This window comes from Micromesistius poutassou, assembly GCF_964030765.1.
Source record: "Micromesistius poutassou genome assembly, chromosome: 2".
NCBI classification, from domain to species: Eukaryota; Metazoa; Chordata; class Actinopteri; order Gadiformes; family Gadidae; genus Micromesistius; species Micromesistius poutassou.
Genome location: NC_140272.1, coordinates 2,085,501 through 2,110,868, shown reverse-complemented (window position 1 = coordinate 2,110,868; position 25,368 = coordinate 2,085,501). Strand labels below are relative to the sequence as shown.

Sequence of the window (25,368 nt, the reverse complement as noted above, 5' to 3'; positions counted from 1 at the left end):
TGTTACACGGCACCACCTTCGAACTCCACACCAAGTAACGACAAGACAAGCCAATGTGTGTTTGGTGTGCTGAGCGCACAGGTTTACTTACAGTGGAAGTGTAGGGGAGGGAGGGAGGGAAGGAGGGGGGGGGGGGGGAGGTAACAAAATGAGGGAGGGAAACAGGGCTGAATACTGCGCCACCACACACAGTGGTGGAGTGGTGTAGAGGGGTAGGCAGTCACGTTACGTCACGCACACGCTACATTGAGTCACGACCGCCCGGGGGTGTGGGAAGCCCTACATGGACACGTGGATAAACACTCGGCTCGCGGCAGGGGGGGGGGGGGGGGGTTGACAAGAGAGCACCCTGGAACGAAAATGAAGGAGGAGGAGGAACTGAAATGTGAGGCGTTGGTTCCCCCTAGCTGCCCGCCTAGATGTCCGGGGAACGCGCCTCTCCCGGGGGGGGGGGAGCAGTAACAACGTGACACACTTAAAAGAAACGGCCGGAGAAAGACGTTCCCGGTGGGTTAGGTAACAAAACGACTTCTAGTCAAAAGCAACCACGAGAAAAGAGCCACCCTTTTGTCTTCACAGTAAATTCTCTCATTCTAGTTCAGAAAAGCAAATGCCCGTTTTATTGACTGGGGGGGGGGGGGGGGGCAGCCAGTTATGCTCTTCTACAAAGCAACGAAAGGAACAAAACAAAAACAAAAGAATAAATAAGGTGCACAATTAAACATCATCGGGGAGGAAGGAAGAAACATCCCGTTTTCTATCAATCTTGTTAAACCGCACGTTTCGTTTTGTTCCCCCCCCCCCCCCCCCCCACCCCCCCAGCCTACGTTTGTCTCGCGTGTGTGCGGGTTTTAGCTCCTCTACAAAAAAAGGGCCTGAAAACACAGTGTCAATCCGCCGTGGCGCTCCGCGAGCCGGCACCGCCGCGGAGGCCGTCTACGCGCTGCCGTCCACCGTCTGTGCCATGGGGCCCGGGCTGGGGTTGGCCTGCTGCTGCAGCAGCAGCAGCGACTCCGCCTCCATCTCCTGCTTGCCAGACCTGAGGCGTACGGCAACAAAAAAACAGACGGAACAGCAGTGTGACGTCACGGGCCAAACCGAAGGCTTACCGCGTGTGTTTTTGCGTTGCGTTGCGTGCGTTGCGTTGCGTGCGTTGCGTTGCGTGCGTTGCGTTGCGTTGCGTGCGTGATGGGCGGCGGGCGGGCGGGCGTACCCAGGGATCGGTCCGTTTCCGGGGCGCTCGCTGGACTGCTGGTCGGACTCCGAGAGGAGCTTGAGGATGTTCCGCGCCGCCTGTTCGGCCCGAGAGGAAGACGCCGTTGCGGTGAGAAGTGTTTAGACAGCAGTGGCTACAGACACTGACGTGACGTGTTAATGCCGCCGGGTGTGAGTGGGATCGGCCGTTACAAGAAAATCGTCCGCTTCTGACATCACAAGTGGGCGTGTCCACCGTCCTAGATGCGTGCCGGGGTAGCTCGGCCTACCAGCCATCCCGGTGGACTGTAGCAAACGGTGCTCATCTATCCGTCACGCGTCTCGGTGGACACGCCCTCCTGTGATGTCAGAAGAGGCTTGTAACGGCTAATCCCCACTCACACCTGGCGGTGTGGTTAACACGTCAGCTTTAACGTAGCACCGCACGTGTCGAATGAGGACGAGCGCAGAAGAAGCGCCTGTGCGCGTGTGAACACACACGTCAATCAAAAGGGGGTGAAATGAGGTGGACCTGAGCCGCTCACCATGTCGTGGCAGGACCCCACGTCCTTCCCGATGCCGTGGCTGAGGAGGGGCGGCACGGAGGAGCAGTTGATCAGCGACACAAACTCGTTCTTATTGTTCTTGGGGAAGTCCTTGTATTCCACCTGTGAGAGCACACGCACACACAGACACACACACACACACACACACATCAACAAACCCGCCGTACACCCGCCAAACATCAGTACAGCCAGAGCGAATGAGGAGGCGGGCGGGCGGGCGGGCGGGCGGGCGGCGTCACCTGCAGCCCCTGCACCGCAGCCAGGTAGCTGAGCTGCTCCGAGGGCCTGGCCAGGGGCCCGGGGGCCGGCTGGCCCAGGCCGTTGTTGTTGTTGCTGTTGTTGGGGGTGTTGGCCAGGACGGTCATGGCGGTGAGCGAGGCGCCCGTGTACAGCAGCTCGTTGGCGATCATGGCAGTGACGGTGGTCATGGCGGGGTTGGGCGCGGCGGCGGCGGCGGCGTTGCGGCCGTAGTCCCTGGCGTGGGGCCCCTGGCAGGCCCCCACGGCCTGGGCCACCTCGGGCATCATGGGGAGGATGCCAGCGGGGAGCTGCTGGTGGCTGAGATAAGGCAGGCGGTAGTCCTCGTCCTTGCAGGCTGTCGGAAAGGGGGTGGGGGGGGGTGGGGGGGGGCAGGGCGGGGGCGGTTAGAGTCATGGTGTGTGTGTGTGTGTGTGGGTGGAGATGGAGGATTCACTCTGACAATAGGCCAGAGACAGATGGGCCACTCGCCATGCGTGACCTATTGCTCATCTTATGGAGGGCTGCACGGTGATGACCAGAGAGATATAACGGGACTGTTTGGCCTGATATTGGGATTGGGTTTATTCAGTGTGATCAATAATAATAATAATAATACAGAAATGGCTGGGTGGGAATGGTTTGTTAGTTGCTTTAATGTACCAAGCGTACAAAATCTGATATGTTTATGTACGGTATTTTTTTCATTTTCCTTTTTTTTTTCTCCCCCCCCCCGAAATGAATTTAAACCCCTTTGACGACGGGTGCACCGCAAAAGTAGAGGCTAAAAGTAAAGTAAAGGCTCTCTGAATACTCCCTCACTCACCCAACGTCACCTCGTCCACAGAGCCCGGCTCAAAGAAGGTCACTTTGCGTCTCTCCTGCTCTCCTGGTTTCTTTAGCGGGGGCCTGCAAGAGCATGAAGCCAACCCAAACACAGACCATTAAAACATACCCCCGGTTACCACGGTGACCCACGGTGGTCACCCCGGTTACCACCAGCAGTGGCGGGGAGGGGACCACCTGCCTTCTCGTCGGTCTTCAGTGCCGGCTTGGGGGGCTGAGGCTGAGGCACTTTGTAGCCCAGGAGCTCCAGCATCGTCTCCGCCGCGTTCCTCTTGGCTACCTTCTTGCTCGGACCCAGGCCCTCCGCGCACTGGCCGCACACGCTCACCTGTCGCCCCGGGGGAGGGGGCGACGCGTCAATGTTTGAGAGAGAGAGAGAGAGAGAGAGAGAGAGAGAGAGAGAGAGAGAGAGAGAGAGAGAGAGAGAGAGAGAGAGAGAGAGAGAGAGAGAGAGAGAGAGAGAATGCAGAGTGAGTGGGAGGTAGCTACATGGGCTAAGTGAGTGAGGAGCAGGGGAGAGTAACGTCAGACCTCTTGCTCCACAGTACAGGATGCTTGTAAAGGTAGACGGTGTGGAAGTTAGAACCCAGGTGCTTTCTGCTAGGAGCGCCTTAGTGCTGCTCCCCTGTGTGACTGCTGCTCCCCTGTATGACTGCTGCTCACCTGTGTGACTGCTCCCCCCCCTGTGTGACTGCTCCCCCCCCCCGTGTGACTGCTCCCCCCCTGTGTGACTGCTCCCCCCCCTGTGTGACTGCTCCTCCCCTGTGTGACTGCTCCCCCCCCCTGTGTGACTGCTCCTCCCCTGTATGACTGCTCCTCCCCTGTATGACTGCTCCTCCCCTGTATGACTGCTCCTCCCCTGTATGACTGCTGCTCACCTGTGTGACTGCTCCCCCCCCTGTGTGACTGCTCCCCCCCTGTGTGACTGCTCCCCCCCCCCCCTGTGTGACTGCTCCCCCCCCTGTGTGACTGCTCCCCCCCCTGTGTGACTGCTCCCCCCCCTGTGTGACTGCTGCTCACCTGGATGACAAACTCCCTGCGCCGTGGCAGGCCCCTCTCCGTCAGCAGCCCGTACTCCGGCTCCTTCTCCTTCTTGGCCTGCTGGATCTGTGCCAGCCGGCTGATGGGGTTCATGCCCTGGCCGTACTCCGGGCTGGTCTGCAGCTGCCGGCGGAGGGTGACGGGGGGGGGGGGGGTCGAAGGTCAAAAGACGGGCAGCGACACAGGACGCGACAAGAGGCGAACATTAGGGCTTGATGACGCGACAGCGGGGAGGGGCGTGGCAGGGGGCCCGCCGTGGTTACCTTGACGATGGACTTGGGTTTCTTTTTGATGCGCGGCAGCATCTTCTCCACGGCGGGCACGTGGGGCAGCTTCCGCAGCTCCTCCAGCACCATGGCCGCCGCCAGCTTCTTGGCGATCTTCTTGCTCTTGCCCTCCCCTTCCCCGGCGAACTCGCCCACCGCCACCCGCACGGCGAAGCTCTTCATGTGGGGCGGGCCGGCCTCCTGCAACACCTGCAAGGCCGTTGGAGACGAGATCACGAATCACACACAATTCTCTTTGAGTATTCTCTCTGAATGGAAGACCCCCTAAGAGCGGGTTCACAGCATCGGAACACGGCGCAAACCTCAAAGTTGACGGGAAGATTCCGCTTAAGTGCAATTTCAAAGACTTGGCTGATTTCTGACTTGTTGAGGTTCTCCTCCTCGCCTTCGCCGTTCATCTGCACAGAAACATCACGCAATAAAACCACTGTGATACAGGCGAGCACTTCACTCCGTATGCACACCACACTTGTTTCACCCCCCAGGTGTGTGGGTGCACTGTTGCCAGATTTCCCGCCCAATCTGGCCCAATCGGGCAACACTGGGTGCCTTCCGGAACCAACGGCTTTCTACCTTTACCCCCTGGGGGGGACAGGTGCTCTTCAGAAACAGACAGTCAACCCAGCCTCCAGGAAGGCTCACAGTCAAACAGACGCGGTGAGGTGTGTGCGCGGGGGGGGGGAGGGGGGGGGGGCCTCACCACGGGCAGCTGTTGGAGCATGGGCTCGTTCTCCAGCACCTTGAGCGCCCGGGCCGCCGCGTCGTGTTTGGCCAGCTGCCGCGTGCGCCCCTTGCCGTGGAACTGCTGGCCCCCTATGGACAGCTCCATGTGGTAGAGGAAGGGCCCCACCGGGGGGAACGGGTAGTAATACCTGCACGCGCACGAGCGGGAGAACCACATGAACCACATGAACCACATGAACGTCGGCGTCTCCTTTGAGGAAGCCGTCGTGTAGGTGAGATGTGAGAGCTGTGTCGTGGAGTCTGAGTAATTAGTTAGAAAATGGCACAGCCATCTGTCATCCATTAGTGTGTTCTGTTCTGGTTGCCTGCGCCTGACTCTGTGTGAGTATTTAGATTTACGACAGCTCCCGGCTCATTTCTCCCCTGATTGTTTTGGGGGTTTCCATCTGGCCTGTCAATCACAGGTGCGTCAATGCAGCACTTTCTCAATGACGGACAAATGTAGAGCAGCAGAAGCGGAGAGTGAGGGGGTGTTTGTATAGGTTGGTTTGTTTTCTGACTCCTAATCCCTTCTACTCTTTTCTGCTTGTACTTAGACCACAACACCGGTCCCCATAGTCGCAGACCTGAGGGGCTGGTGGTGCCGAAGACTTACTGTTGCATAGAGCGCTGGTAGGGCCCGGGGCCTCGGACGTTGCAGTTGAAGTTTGGCGGTCGCATCCCCGGGTATGCGTCGATGGGCTTGTACATGGGCTTCTTCCCCAGCTTCATACACAAGGCGTTCAGCTCCATGGTGTGCGTGGTGCACTCTTCTGTCACAACAACAACAACAACAAACCAAATTTTCAAAATGCATTGCAAAAAAAATCCTCTCATTTCCTGTCATGGATCCTGGATTGATGGACCACCGGATGGAACCAGGGCGAGGGGCGAGGGGCGAGGGGCGAGGCGCTGCAAGGGGGATGGAACCCAAACCAGGGCATGGATTTGGCTAGGAGGCCGGTTGAAGTGGCAGGGCCTGGACTGGGCTAGGGGGATGGTTGGTTGGAGCCGCCGAGCCAGGACAACTCAAGGCGGGGTGGATAGGGTGGGGCCAGGCCAGGTACCAGGCTAGAGGATAGTAAGAGGGGCCAGGCCTGGACGAGGCTAGAGGGGATGGTTGGAGGGGCCGGGCCTGGACGAGGCTAGAGGGGATGGTTTGAGTGGCATGGTCTGGACTAGGCTAGGGGTGGGTGGAGGTCTTGCCTGTGTTGCGGGGTGTTCTCAGCGTGGGCCTGGGCAGCGTGGTCTCGGCCAGGGCGGTCGCAGCAGCCGTGTGCTGGGCTTTCTTGATGCTGGTGCCCTCTGCCTCCCAGTGCTGATCGCCCAGCGTGAGTCTCACTGAAAAGATCTGAGAGAGCAAGACAGAGAGAGAGAGAGAGAGCGAGGGAGAGAGAGAGAGAATATTGAGCAGTGGACTCACTGTTTCCATTGCATGATAAGCCAGTGGGAGGATCCTGACTACACATGGATGACATCAGACGGATGACATCAGCGGTGATACAGCCGGTCTGCGTTACCTTGGAGTGAGCCGGGCCTTGCTCACAAAGCAGCTTGTATTCGGGTTGGATTTTGTTGAAACGGGCCAGCTCATTCACCAAACACATGGGGGTTTTCTCTTTAGGGTTTGCCATGTTAGATTCTTCAACGCACAAAACAACAGCAAAAATAACTTTAGTTGAGGAAATGCATTGTAGTCATGATATGCACTACACCCCCCCCCTGTGATTTGCATTGAAATGACCTGATGGAGTCATTGAAGCCAAAAGTGTTAACCAATCAAATAGCAGGTGAACCAAAACTGGGTAAACAAAGCAGGGAGGAGGCAAAAAAAAACAAGGCAACTTCATTCTAAATAACGAACAGAAACACTACATTTGAGAGAGACTCACCTGTGGTGGGGGCGAAGGGGGTGACGGAGCCTGAAGGGAGGGCCGAGCTTCGGCTGGGCTGGCTGGCGTTCTCGGCGGGCAGGGTGGCGGCAGCACAGGGGATGCTGTACCCGGGCATGGGAGGGGCCAGGTGTAATGGGGTGACAGCAGCAGCAGCAGCGGTGGGCATGGGGTTACCCAGACACTGGTACTGGATCTGGGACATCCTCACTTGTGGGCTGGGTTGATTGAATTACACAAGGCTTGATTTAGGAGTACAGTGCTCCTGGAGGGAAGTGACGAGCAGAATGTTGTGTTGTTGATCGTGCAGCTCTAACTGCAAGGCTCTGCCCAAAACACAGAAAGAGTCATTAAAATACAAGAAACATTTAAAGTGCAGCTCTGGTACAACTTTGTATACCATTAGGAATCCGAAGGATGAGAGTGGGAACCTACAAATTGTGAATCGGATTTGATGAAAAATCACAACTTTAGGCTACTGCTGAGAGCACAGAACACAGCTCATTTGTGCAGAGCGCCCAGAACACAACTCAACTGTGCAGAGCACAGAACACAACTCATTTGTGCAGAGAGCCCAGAACACCACTCAACTGTGCAGAGCACAGAACACAACTCATTTGTGCAGAGAGCCCAGACACCACTCAACTGTGCACCAACTGAGGATGGAAGAGCCAACGTTAGCATCAACGCTAGCTAGCCACCACATAAGGCGACAATGAATGTGGTATACAATAGTAAACGTACTGCCGACTTTTAGCAGGCCCATTGCATGCATACCCGCACTATAAACGTAACCGGTATAATGGTGAAGAAAAAGTCCCACTACTTGTCTTGCAGCCAATGATTATTGCAGTGGATTGTTTTTACAAGGCGAGCCGGTGTTCACACCAGCTAGCATCCATCGGGCTCGTCTTACAAAAACGGCCATGGCACTAACTCACTCGTGTGTTCATGTGTGATTGTATACCTAAATGCATGTCAATCGATCCAACTAGAAGAAACGGGTAGTCTTAATATAACTGCATTAGTGCCTCGGATCTAAGGCCGCCGCTGGATCAACCGGCAGCAGCAGCAGCAGCACACATGGAGCCAGTCTGCAGGCTCCACGGAGGAAGCAGTGCTTGTCAACTCAATCCGATGGTAACGATGACCATACTGGACGGACGGCTTTACAACAGGCTGGTTGATCATGTTCTTCAATAGCATGTAATATAGTAAAGCACGCTTACAACGGGACTGGTGTGTACCGCCGCTAGCTACACTCCAGTAAGTAACTACACCTGCTGAAAACAAACCTGACCTCGGCTCTTTGCTCGTCGACTTCTTGGTTAATCCATAGGCGATGTGGCCGGCGTAATGTTGTGCTGTTTTGTTAGGTCTTGTTTAAACGAAATGACCTGTGGAATTTTGTGTACAAAATTCTGGCCGTGATGTTGTGGAAAGAAGGTAGACAAGGCAAACACTAAAGAGAATGGCCCGATCCCGATTTCCTCCCCAGGAAGTGACATCGAACAAAAGGAAGTGCATCCGACATTTAGACTACAAATAATAAAGCGACAAACTCACTCAATATGTACAGCACGAACACTTTTATTTTGTCTGTGTCCATAAGCCAAAACATAATTTGAAGACAAATTCTCCCAAGGTTTAAAAAATAATTGAAAAAAAAAGCACACACACACACATACACACAAACTACCGGTACATCAAGCTTATCCTGCTAATAAATATAAAAATCCATGATTGAACAATTCATCGTAAAATATTGCCTCTATGGTCTATTATTACTGGTGCTAGAGTTTGTGTCATGATAAGAACAGTGAGGAAGCAGGTTTTGCAAGTGGTCTCAGTGATCAGTTCTACAGGTTGTACGCCTGGCGGATGTTCAGCGAGTCCCTCAGCATGAGCTCCCGCAGACGCCACAGCGCGTCCGCCATGGTCCGGTGGGCGCCTTTGCTCTTCAGCCAGTGGCTGGGCAGATGGCTCTCCTGCTCTTTGGTCAGGTGGGCATCGCGTCTTTGGGCTGTTGGGGCGAAGCGAACACACAAATTCAGATGCAAATACTATTTTCAGCGCAAGCACGGGAAGTACCAATGAAGTGAGCCGGAGAAGGGGGGGGTGGGGGGGGGGGGGCGGGATAGCACACCTTTGAGTGTCTGGTCCCACTTGCTCACAGTGCCGCTGTCTGAGTTCAGCCCCTCGATGTACTTGAGGTAGGCTTCAGAGTGAAGGACCCTCTGGGTCTTGGGTGGGGGGGCTACGAACAGGGGGCTGGCGGGCTGGCCGGGCTGTCCGGGGTATGGGGGCGGAGCCTGAGGACCAGGGCTGTACATTCCGGGCTGGAAACAACAACAACAACAACAACAACAACGGTCATGTATGTTTATTAGCATCCATAATAACAGTATTAAATACACTTGTCACTGAGTTAATGCGGTTAAAGCTAGACTTCTTTCAACACATAGCGGTTGAGGGATATATTGGACAACCAATCCAAAATAAGTGGCTATTTTGGCAAGATGCAGTCTTCTTCCTTATATTCTACATACTTAATAATAGTAAGTAAGCATTACACAAGCAGGCCAAATGCATCTCCGCACCAAGGGTAAAGACATGGGCCCAACTCCAATCCACCCATACTATCCCCTGCACACTAACTAGTTTATTGTTGTTTCCATGTATTATAGACCATTCCCTTTCTATATATAGCAAGCATAACAAAAGATTGCTAATATGCTGAATGCATTTCCCCCCTTTGATGGCATATTCTGCCCCAAGTCCAGCAGCTAAGTTGCTCCACTATTTCCCACTCCTCTAATATCAGTGCAGACCTGCAGGGTGGGAACACGGTCTGCTAGCCTACAGAGAGAGCACCGCTATTTTGTTATTATTTCCTGGAAATGAAGCAGTGGTCTTTTTTATGTAGGACTTGTTTATAGCCCACCCATTGAGAGATTCGAAATGTCCGGCTTCAAACTCGTTGGGTGTCCACGTAAACGCAATCGCTGACTGCTGAAGTAGCAGGGTCTTTTACGGTTGTCCCATTTCACAGTGGAAGACTACATCGGGCCATAATCTGGGTCACCAATAGTATGCATCTTTCCAAACAAGAAAATCCAATAGACTAATTTCCACTATACACATAAATAACCAAAGGGGTAGACAAACCACAGAATAGAACCAAATTATATAATTTACATAGAAAGTAACCTCAAACACTTCGTAATTAGTGTTTAATTCAACACACAATTAAAATCGACCATTCAACACATAGATATGCCGGCAACCAAACACAACCTAAATGTTTCCATAGTCGTCACTGACTCCTAATAATAATCTGTGTGTGTTTTGTGGGGACGTGTACCTGCTGCATGTAGTGGGTTCCAGGTGTAGGGCTGCCTGCCATGCCGTTCATCCCTGGAGCCATCATACCTGTACGGAACATCAACCCAGTTCCTCACCGTTAGCACGTGCCTCGCGCTGACCAAGACCATCATGAAAGGGCATTTCAACATGAGTGTTACCACGCGGCACAACGAGAGAGAGAGAGAGAGAGAGAGAGAGACGTGTGAGGAGGGTTAGTGGTGGAAAACTCCTTGACGTGCATACTACCACGTCCTCTGCTCTGTGGATGAGGCCCGAGGGGCGGGTTTTAATGTGGAATGACGAGGATGAGAGGGTGAGTGTGTTGGGCGTAAAGGCCTGGGCGACCACGGTAGAACACTGCGGACCAGGTAAACCCCTCCAGCCAGGAGAGAGACTAAACCAAGTGGGGGGGGGGGGGGGGGGGGGGGGGAGGGAGGGGCTCCTTACCCGGGTGGGGCATGCCGGGATAGTGCATGCCTTGCTGGAGATGATGGGCGGCCATTGGGGGGCCCCCCAGGTGAAGAGGCGGCATGGGAGCCACGCTCAACAGGCCCTCGTGGGGGCCCTGCATGGGCATGTACGGCGGGCCGTAAGCTCCCATCATGCCTTCGGAGGGGGGATGGATGAGGGATGAGGAATGAGGACAACAACAAACATAGCCATGCATAAGTGACATGCGTGTGGAACGTAGGATGACATGCTGACATGCGGCGGTACAAGGTGACCGGACACACACACACACGCACGCGCGCGCGGCGGCGGCTTTCCAGGGGGGGCGTCATGCAACTGATGTCATGCAGCGTCGACGCGTCAAGCGCGCGATGCCCGTGTCGTAACGATAAGAAGCCGGGGGCGTGACTTCCACAAAGCGGTGTGGACAGAGAGTTACACTACGGGACTATTAGGGAGGGGTTGGTGTCGGTCGTGGGTTGTTTGGTTGTTAACACGGTCCAGGCTCGTGACCCAGCGGCAGCACTCTGGCGCGGCACTCTCGTGAGCGGGTTTACCTGACACCGGCGGCATGGTGTGGTTTATCATTCCCATAGTGCTGGGCGAGGGCACCACCCCCATCAGTGCCCCTACTGGGGTACCTGCTCTAGGGGAAGCCTGCTGCCGAGCCCTCTCTCGCTCCTGCTGCTCCACCACCTTGGCGGCCCGCTCTGAAATACACACACACACACACAATTCATATGTTGACTTCAATAGGTCTTTAAATCCACACAACACAACAATCCAGATCTGGACCACAGCCAACAGATTTACAGTCTAATGCGCCGTTGTTGGCAAAACTCCAGCCCCATTAGGACCGTGGCAGCGCCGCAACATCAACTGTAATACAAATTCTAATATAATAAATATATAACATCACCACACTAAATAATTTAAATATGGGGGGGGATCATTTACATTGGATGACTATTTAATTATCAACGACTGAAAACATCAATCACTTTGTGGTTTTTTTGGTCATCCCAAAAGCAAATCTGGCAACCGCTTTTCAAACACATTATTGAGGGTGGTTGCAATGTGGTCCTCACCTTCATATTCAGCTTTCTTGGTGGCCTCCAGGTTCCTCCACTCGGTGCCCACCAGCCGGCTCAGCTCCCCGAAGGAGAAGTCCGGGTGCTGGGCCTTGATGACGGCGCGCATCTCGCTGCTGAACAGGATGTAGCCGCTCATGTTGATCTTCCTCTTGGCCCCTTCCTTCTTGGACATGCCCTTTATCTTAGGAGTGGACTGCTTTGCGAAACAAACCAAAACACACAGTTGAGTCAAGACCTTCCCGCAGCAGAGGGTGTAGAAGGCGTAGTATGTCAGCTAAGGGTCAGGCCAGGGGGCCCCTATTTTACCAACCGATTTACCCATGATCCATCTGTGTGACACCCCACGTGGATGTCCCCAGTCGACCACCCAATGAAATATAATTAAAAGACCGGGTAAACCAAATTCAGTATTTTTCTTCTTATCATATTAATTAGGCCTTAAATGTGTCCCTCAAAACATGTAAAAAATATTTTTCCCATTCATCATTTCCTTGAGGAGCTAGGCCTCAGAGAATGTTCTGTGTGCAGGTTTAAAATGGGCGGGTCTACATCGAAGACCGCGTTACGTAAAGCGGTCATACTCACATAAACCCGCCCCCTGCTGCCCTCTAGGTATAAATACATTAACCGCGCACTAGCATTCTGTGGTTTCACCCGTCTATGGTTTTACCGCTCACGAGTCTGGTTTGAATTGTCAGTTTGCAGTTGGCTCTCCGGTGATGGGCGTGGTTTCCTGGCCTGCAGCGCACACGCCCCCACCGTCCTGAGCCAGGGATTACTGCTCATTTTTCATCAACTTTGAAGCATAATTTTATATACTTCGCGATTTTTTTAGTCCTTCAAATTTGGCAGGGTGGTTAATAATATATTTTCCTGTGGTATTATAAACTCAAAACCCATAATTATTTTTGGTTTACCCGGTCTTTAATTCTCGTAATATAAAGCCAATCCATTCTGTCCCCTCGTGTTCAGACAGGCTCACAGTGACCAGTTCACTTTCATATCACGTACTTTGCAAGGTCAGGGCTGACAGTTATATTTCATAAAATATTAATTTCAGAAAACAGTCACAAAACGTAATCAAGAATTGAATATGAACGTGTTCTGGCCCAAGAGAAGCGGGCGGCGGCCATTCAACCGGCGCCCTCAATGTGCCACGGACATTGGACGGCCGTCCAAAGACACCCCTCCGTCCCCCTCTCTCTCTCTCTCTCTCTCTCTACGCTCTATGCTGCGGGACTAGACCTGGGAGGGCGTGTAGGGGACGGCGTCCAGGTCCACCGTCACGGGGGTCTGCATCTGGGGCATGGAGGGCGTGGCCGGGGCCTCGTCGTCGTCCTCCAGGTCCTCCAGGTCCTCGTCTCCGTCCTCCACGTCGGCCAGCTTCAGCTCCAGCTCCTCGATCTTCCTGTTGAGCAGCGGGGACGCCTCCTTCTGGGGCACCACCAGCTTCCTGAGCACCGCCAGCAGGGGACGGATGAGTGAGTGACTGAGTGAGTGACTGAGTGACTGAGTGAGTGAGGGTGTGTGTGTCACCACCAGCTTCCTGAGCACCGCCAGCAGGGGACGGATGAGTGAGTGAGTGAGTGAATGAGTGAGTGAGGGTGTGTGTGTCACCACCAGCTTCCTGAGCACCGCCAGCAGAGGACGGATGAGTGAGTGTGTCCGTGGGTAGGTGAGTGAGCTAGTCTGTCAGTGTGTTGAGTGTGTCAGTGAGATGGTGAGTGAGTGACTGAGTGAGTGTGGCTGTGAGTGAGTGTGAGTGTCTGTCGGTGGGTGGGTAAGTGAGTGAGTGACTGAGTGGGTGTCTGCGAGTGAGTGAGTATGTCGGTGTGTGGGTGAGTGAGGGAGTGAGTCAGTGAGTGTGTCAGTGGGTGAGTGACCGAGTGTTTCGTGGGTGAGTGAGAGGGTGAACGAGTGATTGCGTCGGTGCGTGAGTGGGTGGGTGGGTGTACACAGTGCATAGAGCAGCAGAGAACGGGGGCAGCCGTAGCCGGCGCATGGACCCAGACGGACCTGAAGTAGTAGGTCTCGTCCTCCACCACCTTGGCAGAGAGAGAGAAGCGCTTCAGGCCCTTGAACTTCTTGATCTGCTTCTCCGTCTCGATGTAGCGGCTCTCGCACAGCAGCACGTCGTCCTCGGGCACCTCGGTGGGCCGGCAGGACAGGTAGTCCTTGAAGGAGGCCACCATGCATTTGCCTGGGGAGACGGTATGGAGCGCAAACAAGGTCAGGTCACGCAGCCGGTTCAATGGAACGAAGTGCACTTGTAAAAACACACTTGATTAAAAAGGGGTGATATTATGCCATCAGGTCTGAGTGTGATAAGCCATTACTCACACCTGGTGGCATAATATCAACCCCTTTAATCATCTGAATTCAATTACACAAAATTACATTGGAAAATGTATCATTGCTAATTATTCTATGACATTTTATTTGGCTGCAGATTTCATAAGAGAATGAACTGGCCAACAGAACAGGAGCCTGTGGGAAGTGTGTCCGTGTGTGCGTGTGTGGGGGGGGGGGGGGGGTCGTACCCAGGACGCAGGTCATGGGCAGGGTCTCCTCCAGGTTGCTGAGGAACACCTCCTTCTTGTAGAACATCTTGGTGGGCTCGTGGGCCGTCTCCTCGGGGTGGATGAAGATGGGCCCGAAGAAGAAGGTGGCTCCGTTCTGCACCCACAGCTTCTCGATCCTGCAAAAGGGCCGGGCGAGCTGATGAGCCACGTGCAGCCAGCGATGGGGCCTTGAACCCAACACGTACCGGGTCTGACCGTCTGGTGGTAAGGGGGGGGGGGGGGGGGGGGGGGGGCTGGGGTCCTGCACTCACCGGGCCACGCGGGGCTTGGACAGACCGTGGGACTGGATGTAGACGCAGTCGCCCACCTTCAGCCACATGCTCTTGTAGCGCAGCTGGTCGTAGTACTGGCCGCCGGGCTCCGCCCCCGTCACTTCCACCGGGACGTCCTCACGCTCCTACTCACGCACACGCACACACGCACACGCACACACACACACACACACACACACACGGACACACATTAGGATAAACTGGGCTGGTACAACAGCTAACTGAATTATACTTATATATTATTATACTTGATGTCTTCTTAATCTAATCCTGAGGGTGAGTCATGACCCGTGACACCCTGTCCCCTCCCCCCTCCTCCCCCCTGCTCCTCACCTTGTCCACGCAGCCTCCCTTGTCGGCGTCGGAGACGTCCGGCAGCGCCCTCTCCTGGGGGGGCTTGGCGAACATGGAGGCCACGCGCACCACGGGCAGGGGCGTGTCGCGCTGGGCCAGCCGCACCGAGGTCACCGGCATGGCCCACACCTTGATCTTCTTGAAGGTCTTGTTGCGCGCCGTGTAGCGGGACTCGCAGATGTACACGTCCTCCGCCCGGTAGCCCTCCGGGTGGAGCTTGAAGTAGTCCTGATGGGGGGGGGGGGGGAGGAGGGGGGGCTGTGAGTCACTATCGATTCATTTAGGAGACGCTTCTTTGCAAAGCGACTCACGACAAATTATGATGAATGATGTGACGGCATCTTTGGCCAAGGATGCATACAGATGTCGTGGACGTCAGCTACGACACTGCCCCGTCCCTGTTCAATATCAGCCACTCCTTTCCCACCCCCCCCCCCCCAACCCAAGAAAGCATGAATATACACCTATGTCTTCTTCAACAACATCTTGAAAATGTTTGCTTGTACGCATTTCAATTATGGCACCAGTTGCACTCCTAACCATCCCTGGAAGGAGGGGATCCCCCATTCGGCGTTCCTTCTCAAGATTTCTTCCTTGCTAATTAAGGGAGCTTTTCCTCGCCCCCTGTGGGGCTGGGGGCTAGGGGGGTGTCGTTAAGGGATGGCCCGTTAAGCCCTTTTAGAATGTAAACTGGGATTAAGGGCTGTACAAATGAAACGGCATTAAAAAATCAAATGGAAAATCTTACCTTGACGAACATGACCATACACTTGCCCCGGACTCTGCTGATGGGAACCTTGTTGTAGTAGTCGCTCTTGAACACCTCCTTCTCCAGGAACTTGCGCGTGGCCAGGTGGAAGGTCTCGCTGGGCCTGTAGAACCAGCAGCCGTACAGCCACTTCTCGCCTGGTCGCACCCAGACACAAAGACAACCGCGTAAGACAACCGCCCTCGAGGACAGCCCCGGGGGGACGCCGTTCCAGCCGTGTTGGCGGGCGGAGGGGAGGCGGGGGATGAGACGGGCGGGGGGGGGGGGGAGGGGGCTCACCTGCTTGGTCGGTCCAGAGACGCTCGATGCTGACGATGTGGGGCTTGTGGTTGGCCTCGGTGGGCGTCACGTACACAAAGTCCCCCACGCGGTACGTGCTGTTCTCGAAGCTGCAGTCCTGGCTGTAGGTGCGCTCCGGGCCCGACTGCCACGCCTCCGCCGGCAGCTCCCCGGATTTATCGGCGTCTGTGGGGGAGGAGGAGATGGAGAGGGGTAAGAGGACCACTTGATATTGGTATCTCGTTTTCTTCATATATCTTCATGTGTCTAAATGTAGCACCTAAACCAGCAACAAACACAAAAACTAAATTGAAAACAACAATAATATTAAATCCAAAACATCTGGCAACACCAGGGGACAAAAATACATAAATATACAAAATAAATATACAAAAAGTGAAAATACAGAGAAGTAGGCCTGTAGAAGGAGATTGCTCCTTCCAGCAGAAATCATTGGAATACTGTAATTTTTCAGTTTCCTAAACAAATTCAGTCTCTCCCACTTATTGGGGCAATTGTAGCCCCTACACGTGCCGGTCAGGTAAAGTTCTCTCCATCAGTACTGCCTCATTGTACCCGGACTAGAGGTGGGAATCGAGAACCGGTTCCAAGTTCCAACTAACCAATTCCATCGGAATTCTACGCCTCCAACGTTATCGATTCTTCTTAACAATCCCTGCGCAACGTTTTCTGGTTTTCTCGTCGAGTGCCATGTGTTCAAAAGCCTGCGTAGGCCTACGAGTCAAGCGCGCTAATCAAGCAAATAATATATCCTGATTCGAAAATGGATAACGCACGAAGCAGCCAGCCTGAGCGGTAAACTGCGACCCCAAGTCATCCCCGCTGACAGCAATACGCTGCATTGGTGGAGAGACACGGGCTGCAACAAATACCCTTCTCTCAACATTGACTCGCAAGTCCCTGTGTGCCAGGCGCTCCCAACGTGTGTTCTCCGCCGCACGTAACACCGTGAATAAAAAGAGAGCCGCACTTGATCCAGATCAAGTTGATAGATTGGCGTTTCTAGCAAAAAACATTAATAAATTAATTTCTTGCAGATAGGCCTATATAAGCCTTAGTACTCCTGCTGCTGTCTCCTGTTTGAGTTGTCACGTCATTGTTTGCGCTGTGCAGTTCCGATTCTGTTTTTGTTTTTCATTGCATAGCCTAATTTTGTGATATGCATAGTGGCACTTGATATTGATTAAGTTGATATACTGTTTCAAACAAAGAGGATATGGTCTGTTTATGTCTCCTCTTGTCACGTTATACATTTGTGATTGAATCTCTGTTACAGTGGTTTTTTGTGTGTGTGGGGGGGGGGGGGCAGGGCCTCATAGATATTCAAATATACTCAAATACATTGCTTGATATCCGTTCGAACTTAATTTTTTTCAAAAGTGACAGCCCTATATAGTAGTAGTATAGTCGTTTTTATTAATAAGGCAGAGCGAGCTGCATACAAATATCTTCCGGTTTCATGCTGATGATGACACCGATAGCTCTCAGGCAGCTGGCCCCTCGACATCGGCTCAAGTACCCCTATATTTTCTTTCCTACTCTATATCCTGTCATGGTGTTGTTCAGTATGTAAAATACAAAAATGCAATGGTTGCTTTTGGTGTGAACTGTGTAGAACTCCTTTTTTGCCACTCAATGAACTACTCAGGAATCGGTAACAGAATTGATAAGGAATTGGATCGATAGGCAGAATCGACAATGGCATCGATATTGATAAAAACTCCCAAATTCCCACCCCTCACCCGGACCCAATAGAACTGATAAGCATCCCATAAGACCGTAGGGCCACAAGTGAGCGCGTCCATGAACCCAGCCGTACCTTTGCTCTCCTCTTCCCGCTTCTGTTTGTCGTCCTCAAACTCCAGGGGAATCTTCTCCCTCTTCTCCTGGTCGATGTCCCCGTGCAGGTGTTTGGACGTGTAGTTCAGCGCCGGGGACATGAGGATCTCTCCGTTCTTGCACAGCTCGTCCCGGATCTTGACGAAGAACTGCTGCAGTTCCACTGCATCCTCGAAGGCCTCCGCGTCGGTCCTGCAAATACAAGAAGAAACGCACGCTTCATTCGGGTCTCCCTCTGCTTCAGCTCCCATGCTGCGTTGCCATGGTGGAGCTTGTTTGGTTGCAGGTTGTGCACACGTTTAAATGATCCGTCGTCACTGACCCAGTTAAAGACTCCTCTTATACTATACATGCTCTCGTATCCTATAGGCTACTATGCACTCCAACCGGTCGATGGAAACTCCACGGCACTAGGAATGTTTTGCACGGTTCTCACGTAAATTGTAAGTCGCTTTCGATGTTTCAAGAGTCGATTCAAGGCCTTCACTAAATAAAAAAATGTTGAACACAGATTAACAGTGTTTGTATACATTTAGACCTGGATGTAAATGTAAATGCGAGTGCGGGAGTGCGTATATATACTCCGCCGCGCGGCTCGACCTACCTGTGCAGCCGGCGGGCCTTCTCCAGCACCTCGAACATGTGCTCCTGGAAGACGTCCAGCCGGTGGTAGCGCCCGCGATCCACGTTGGCCCGCACCACCTCGAAGTTCACCGCCGGCTTGTCGGGCGCCGCCGGGTCCACGGCGGGGATCTCGGCCAGGGAGTCGCTGTAGACGCGGCCCTCCTCGTCCTGGTGGCCCAGCACCGACACAAACAGGTTGCGGATCAGCTCGCGCACCAGGGGCACCAGGGGCGGCGCGCCAGAGTCCTCGCCGCCCTCCTGCTGGCGCCGGGTCTCCAGCAGCACGCGGTGCAGCACCAGCGCGTCGCGGTAGATGAGCGACTCGGGCTCGTTGTAGGTGCAGGCGTTGTTGAACATGAGCGCAAACTCCTCCACCATGGCCTCCGCGTCCTGGTAGCGGCCCGACAGCATGTGGCTGCGCAGGCGCTCCATGTCGATGGGCCGCTTGATGGTGGCGTAGTAGTCGGGCAGCTCGGCGCGCGACGGCAGCCGCAGGAAGATGGTGCTGAGGCGGCGGCCGCGGCGGTCCGTGAAGTTGCGCACGGCGTCGTAGAGCTCGGCGAGGCGCTGCTGCAGCGGGGTGAGGTACTTGGACTTCTTGGGGGAGACGCCGGACTTTCCTGCGCGGGTTGGAAGAGGACGGGGGTGAGGGAGAGGCGGCGCGGAGCTGACGGCGAGAGGGCGTTAACGGGGGGGGGGGGGGGGCGCCTGCCCGTTTACCTGCACTCTTTCCTCGACTTTTTTAAACTTTGCCGTTGTTTTCCTTTGTGTCTGTTTTAGTTGAACTTCATTTTGTTGTATGTTTGCTTTAGCTTTCTGCTAAATCGTAATCGTACATTGCACTTTCTACAATGCATTTTTTTTACTTTTCTATTTTATTATTTCATTTTATTGTATGACGATGTGAAGCACTTTGAGTCTGCCTCGTGTATGAAAAGTGATATATAAATAAAGTTGCCTTGCCTTGACCCACCGCACATGTATGCCTAGACCACCACCGCTACTTTAGAGTAGAAGCTTGTTTTCGCTGACATGCCTTGACCTACGAATTTCTCTGCACTGCAGACTACTGAATGTTGCCCTCGATGTTGAATAAAAAGTGATCAGACGTACTCAGCTTGAGTTTCGGCGAGCCCACTTCCTCCTCTTCGGGGGGAGCTCCCATCTCCTTGCGCTTTTCTTTCAAGACCTTCTCCAGGACGTCTGAATCGTTGTAAACCTACGAATGGAATCACACACACATAAGTCAAAATGTCAAAATGTCTCCTTCCCCTTCCGCCCCCCCCCCCCCCCCGCGCTGACTAAAGCCGACAAAAGCGTGGCCGGCCGCGCCCACCTGAGAGCCCTCCTCGTTGTAGTGCCGGGCGTTGCGGAACATGAGCTTCATGTCCACCAGCAGGGCGTCCTCGTTGGCGTAGCGCTCCGAGCGGATGTTGTGCTCGATGGTCTTCAGGTCCATGGGCTCCAGGATCACCTTGTAGTAGTCGGGGTAGTCCTTCTTGAAGGGCTTGACCATGAAGAGCTCGCACAGGCGCCGGCCGGTGCCCGCCTCCTTGGCGTCGATCACGGCGCTGAACAGCGTCTTCATGCGGTTCTTCCGGATGTTCTTCTTATGGCTGGGAAGACGGAGGGAGATGGGAGGACGTTAACTGGGATCCGGTTTTATCAGGACGCTGTTGGGTAGTTTCTTATTCTTCTGTTTTTAAATGTTGTTTTAAATGTCAGCAGCCTGCAGGTTGTCAGCTTGGTATTTAAATCCTCATTTATATCTACTAGTGTTATCTTACAATAGCAATATTCCCTACCTGTACAATTGCAGTGAATGCTATTTTTAACAATACACCAAAACCAGAGCATTATTATGTGTGTTGGGAACCACTTATCCATTTAATATTCATTTCTGAAAGGCTGCATACCTTTTTCTCTTGGTGCTCCCAGCGTCAGAGGACAGAATACTGTCCCCGTCCTCATCATCCCTCCTCAGGACGTCCCTCTTCTTCAACTGAAAGCACAACCACAGGTTAAAGGTTGACGTGGTACAAAATACACACACAGACAGTTAGCATCACACAGGGAAGCTGGAGAAGGTACGCACCTGGAGGATCTGCTGCAGCCGGAGGGCGCGCTTGTAGATGCCCGAGGTGGGCATGTTGTAGCGCTTGGCGTTCTCCAGCATCAGGTTCAGGTCCGCCTCCATCTGCTCCACGCTCTCGTACTCACCCTGCTTCATCTTCTCCCTGCGGAGAGAAACAGTCGATACATTATTCACCCGGCTAAACTCCCCGCGTGACTCATACTCACTACGGGTGTCCCGGCACTTGCCTGATCTGCTGCAGGGCGATGGGGTTCTTGATCTGCTGGAAGTAGTCGGGGTACTCCCGGCGGGAGGGCAGCTGCATGAAGGGCTCCGAGAGCAGCTGGCCCTGGTTGTTGCGGCAGCGCCGCACCGCGTCGTAGAGCTGGAAGACCGGGTGGCTCCCGTCCCCGCCGGAGCCCAGGCCTCCCTCGCCCTCCAGGTCGGGGTCGTCGTAGCGCACGGGGCCTGTCACAGCCAGAGGTTGAGCTCTTTAGGTTTTTTTTTTTATTCATGCCAGTGGGGGCTCTCCGTCTGGATTGATTGATTGATTGATTGATGCGTTGAGAAAAGGTGTTTTACCGGTGAGCACGGGGTCGTCCTCACTCTCCGAGCCGTACTGCAGGGACACGCTGACACCGGAGTGACGGTCGCTCTGGGCCGACCTGCGGTTTCTTAGTAGTGCAGAGAAGCAGCACACGCAACACATGAGGACACGTCCCAGAGGAGACTGAAGGTCGTTCACTGTGTACTCTGTGCGTAGGATACCTGATGCGCACGCTGGACTTCGTAGGCTCGGCGTGTTCAAGTTCCGTCTTCCGCTGGATGAAGACTTTTTTGATGGCGTTAGCATCCTAGGTGGAGAGTTTTAAAGGTGTTAAATATGACGGGAGCTTGAAGACGCAAATGCCTGCTTTAAGCTTTAAATGCTCCAGGTTATTCCCATGATAAATATTTAATAATGAAATGTAAAAAAGAGACAAGAAGAAAAAAAAACTAGTTAATTTACCTTAAAGACCTGAGATCCGGGTTCATTGTAAGTTTTGGCATTTTTGGCAAGTAGGTCAATGTCCTTGGCCATAGCGTTGATACTTTTATAGTATCCAATCTATGGAAGTGTAATGAATTAGCAATAATTAATTGTAATGATTATCCATGCATTAACAGAGTTGAAGTGAATCTGAAACCATGGCAATACGTAAAAAAAGTGACTGGGAATTAGAAGCAACTCCGTTACCTGTATTCTCTGAGCAATCGCTCGCAGATCAATGGGCTCCTTTATAACTGCATAGTAGTCTGGATAATGCTGGGGAAAAAGAAGGAAACATTAGTGGAGCAAAGAACGATTCTCTAAACAAGACCACAAGGGATTTAGAAAAGGCCAACTTCAGAAACCTAGAGTTGATGTTTCCACAGGGAAATGCTGAAGAGCTCACCACTTTGGAAGGAAGTTTCTGGAAGAGTTCACTGATGACTCTGCCTGCGGGGTCCGCATGAGACACCACAGCCTCTAGAAGCTGCTCCAGAGACTCTTTCCGACAGGCCGTCGGGGTCTGGGAGAGAAACATGGAGATCATGTTCACGACTAGGCATAGATTGAACATTTAGGATGCAGAGAAGAAGATATGACACATTAATGTAAAACACTGTACAATACAATCTCACAAGATTATATGAATCACTACACCAGGCTTCATTACTAGATACCATCAAGATGGCAATATATTTTGATTTTAGTTCATAAACACAAAAACCATGCCCACTTGTGATGTCAGAAGAGGCAGATTTTCAAAACGGATTGTAATGGCTTATCACACTCACACCTGGTGTTATAATACGTCACCTTTAAAATCCTAAGATAAAGAAACCAATTAACTGTATGGGGAGGAGTGACTGATGTGCTCAGTTAAAGTATTAAGAGGTTCATTTAAAAGGTTTACAAAGAGGTAATTACATTTATAAATCAACACTGTTTCTAACATTTTCATAACGGCAAACATGTACGCGGATATCGATATATATACAGTATATATATATATATATATCTGTGATATATATCGAATTGATAGGCCAATATCGGCCTATCACACCGATCGGCCTATCACACGGTGGCCTACGAGCCTTCCCACCTCGTCCTCGGTCGAGAGTCCTGTGTTTTCGAGCAAGTCGTCGTCATCGTCGTCGTCCCCGTCTCCGGGCTGCACAAACTCGGTCCTGGTCTGGACGTACACCATCCACAGCCTGCAGGCGGCGCGGTACTCCTCGCTGTCCGCCTTCACGGGCGAGAACACACGGGGAGAGTGGGTAGTCTTCCAGAACATAACTCAATGTTCATTCAACGGTATTATTGTCTATTGGTTTAAAAGCGCAGCGTCATCCTACCTTGTAGTATGACTTGGCGTTGTTAAACAGGAGCTGGAAGTCGGCCGTGAGATGCTCCACCTCTTGGTAGTCCTCGAGTTTAAGTTTCTGTTGGATTTTCGCCATGTCGATAGGCTGGGAAACCGTCTCATAATAGTCTGGTTGGTTCCTAAAATACAACAGGACCACATGATCATCATCCATCATCAACCCCATGCATCACCCTTTAATTAAACACCATTTTTTTAAATAAATAGTGCTGAATATGAAGTCACCATTGGATCTATTTAAGACAGTAAAAGGAGCTCATATAAGCATGGCATATATCTAATAAGCGGTTATGTAGTTCTACAAATGTGCTGTGTGAGTGTGTCTCCGACGTATAGAATAAAAATGTACCTTCTCTTCGGAACCCTAAGGAAGAATTCACAAAGCTGCCTTCCTTGGTCATCCTTGTAGTCCCTGATGGTGTTAAACAGCTCGTTGCATACAGATATCTGGGGGCGCAAGTAATAATCAAACAAATAAAGTTAGCAACTCAAAAGGCAGGAAACACTATGAATTCCACCAATTGCCTAAATGCATAACATGAATGACGTGGAACAGAGGAGATATGAGGCTCGTGTACCGGGTCTACAGTCGGGATATTAGAAGTCCTTCTTCTTTTTCTACCACTTCCAGGCGTGGAGGACGCATCATCCAAGTCGCCCCCGCCGCTCACACTGCTGCACGGGGAGGTCGCTCTTCGCCTCTTGGTGCTCATTGAAACAGCTGGCTGGTGTACAACCCAGCTAACCTGCAGACTACATACAAGAGTGGCATGAAGGGATCTCTTCAGTTGGATCTCTTAGAACGTATGAAGATTAAACTATCGCTAGAAAAACACATGCATATCGTGTTTTGATTATCATGATCACTCAATGGAAGTCTTAACTTAGATGCATCAATGGCATAATGCTAACATTAGCATTATTATGGCTAGTGGAACAAAGAATAGACTAGCGCATAACCTTAGGGTATTTCCTTCTCTGCCGTATCACTTTTCTTTAATAAATGCAACTTTATCTTAAACATAGTTGCGGTAATTAAACACAATATTAGAATTATATAAAAATTCGTACCTGATATTCAGCAATATGCGCTATATTTCCTTAGTCAGAATGCTAAACTAGCTAGCTAGCTTGATTTAAAAACTCCAGTCCGGAAGTTGTGATTCTGTTTTTGCTGGGGCAGCGAGCTGCCATCTACGGGATCACACACTGCCATCTTCAGGGCAGAGTAGGTAGTGCACTTTAAACATTTTTGCTATAGAAATAATAAAATGCATGGTTATTGGACAGTGTTGGAGGAGGCTGACTTACTTGGGAAGAAGTGTACAATAACCTCTTGTTCTCATTCACAATTAAAACGTATCCAGATTAATGAAACAAGCAAGTCAAATACACGTTCACGTTTGAGATAATTAAATAGGCCACTGACTGTCTTTAATTGAATAGGTGAATAAGATATTTAAATTGATGAAGTCGTTAAGTTTATATATATATATATATATATTTAGAGACAGACAGATAGATAGGTAGATAGATAGATAGATAGATAGATAGATAGATAGATAGATAGATAGATAGATAGATAGATAGATAGGTAGATAGATAAATGGATATTGTCAGTCAGATTGACAGTCAAATATTGCATATTTGACTAATCAAATTGCATTTTCCCAGTCGCAAACATTAGCGATTATATTATTACGAGTAATTATCTGTGTTACATAATAGACGGCCACGTATGTTTGGAAAAGTCTTTGACTTTTCCAAAGACACACACCTCCAGAGACTAGCCCAATTATGGACCTAAACTTGACTGGTGATTGGGTGACTGGTGCTAGTGCTGAGGGCAGAGGGATTTAAGGGCTGCTGTTTTTGGAGATTGCGCTAAGCTTGTGGACGTACGATTTCCCTGACGTCAAAAAAAAAAAGGATCTGCACCTATCCAGTGCTGCGCACCACTAGCACACCAACCACACCAACCACCACACAGCACCACAGCGCAGAGCACAGGGGGAAGCAGACCAAAAACGTTTGACAGATCGTCATAAAGGTAGGTTTGTATTTGGGAACGTTATGTTTGGTTTTTTTTGTAGGCCTACATATATTCATGGGCTGCTTTTGCATTAGGAAGAATCCCCTCGTCGCCCGTTCTGCATGCTTGTCCTCCTGGACCGAAGATCATAGCGACAGCATCCCTGCACGCTACACGCAACCTCTCGGGCATCGCACATTGCACTGACTGGCAAGGCTCGTATATACGTGCTTATGAATTACAATCGGAGTAAGGCAATGAATTTATATCGGCTGTTTCCAAATCGCAAAGGCACACTAACCAGAGCTGCCCTATGCATGCAAGACACTTGCACATTAGGAAATGTTGTGTGGGTCAAATCTAAACTCAGCCTTGCCCTTGTAAAACGATTTCTTTGAAGTCGAGCTTTTTTTTT

General features: G+C 51.9%; 2 protein-coding genes across 7 annotated transcripts; both read right to left on the bottom strand.

Annotated features, from left to right (window-relative positions):
- Window positions 1-801: 801 nt before the first annotated feature.
- On the bottom strand, window positions 802-8,271 carry stau1 (staufen double-stranded RNA binding protein 1). 2 transcript variants are annotated; one of them, XM_084464072.1, is made up of 15 exons: window positions 8,087-8,271; window positions 6,787-7,112; window positions 6,415-6,536; window positions 6,101-6,245; window positions 5,511-5,667; window positions 4,872-5,043; window positions 4,474-4,569; window positions 4,148-4,360; window positions 3,864-4,007; window positions 3,024-3,171; window positions 2,824-2,904; window positions 2,000-2,355; window positions 1,740-1,862; window positions 1,214-1,293; window positions 802-1,039 (listed from the first exon to the last, which is right to left on the bottom strand). In XM_084464072.1, the coding sequence occupies exons 2-15, from the start codon at window positions 6,989-6,991 to the stop codon at window positions 937-939; spliced, it is 2,145 nt and encodes a 714-aa protein (XP_084320198.1). In that variant the 5' UTR covers window positions 6,992-7,112; window positions 8,087-8,271; the 3' UTR covers window positions 802-936. The 2 variants fall into 2 exon arrangements, with proteins under 2 accessions (XP_084320198.1, XP_084320199.1); XM_084464073.1 differs by having other exon boundaries at window positions 5,511-5,664.
- An 87-nt stretch (window positions 8,272-8,358) lies between these two features.
- LOC311339052 (protein polybromo-1-like) lies at window positions 8,359-24,075 on the bottom strand. Of its 5 annotated transcripts, none has more exons than XM_084464410.1 (30): window positions 23,993-24,075; window positions 23,500-23,674; window positions 23,271-23,368; window positions 22,893-23,040; window positions 22,640-22,783; window positions 21,947-22,063; window positions 21,748-21,816; window positions 21,520-21,618; window positions 21,279-21,364; window positions 21,093-21,184; window positions 20,755-20,978; window positions 20,532-20,669; window positions 20,353-20,438; window positions 19,773-20,052; window positions 19,550-19,655; window positions 18,417-19,056; window positions 17,793-18,004; window positions 15,953-16,138; window positions 15,653-15,810; window positions 14,884-15,132; window positions 14,530-14,675; window positions 14,237-14,394; window positions 13,713-13,896; window positions 12,942-13,149; window positions 11,691-11,892; window positions 11,244-11,312; window positions 10,600-10,758; window positions 10,151-10,218; window positions 8,933-9,125; window positions 8,359-8,809 (listed from the first exon to the last, which is right to left on the bottom strand). In XM_084464410.1, the coding sequence occupies exons 2-30, from the start codon at window positions 23,632-23,634 to the stop codon at window positions 8,646-8,648; spliced, it is 4,818 nt and encodes a 1,605-aa protein (XP_084320536.1). In that variant the 5' UTR covers window positions 23,635-23,674; window positions 23,993-24,075; the 3' UTR covers window positions 8,359-8,645. The 5 variants fall into 5 exon arrangements, with proteins under 5 accessions (XP_084320536.1, XP_084320540.1, XP_084320537.1 ...); XM_084464414.1 differs by having other exon boundaries at window positions 11,160-11,312; window positions 11,691-11,889; XM_084464411.1 differs by having other exon boundaries at window positions 11,691-11,889.
- Between the last annotated feature and the right edge of the window lie 1,293 nt (window positions 24,076-25,368).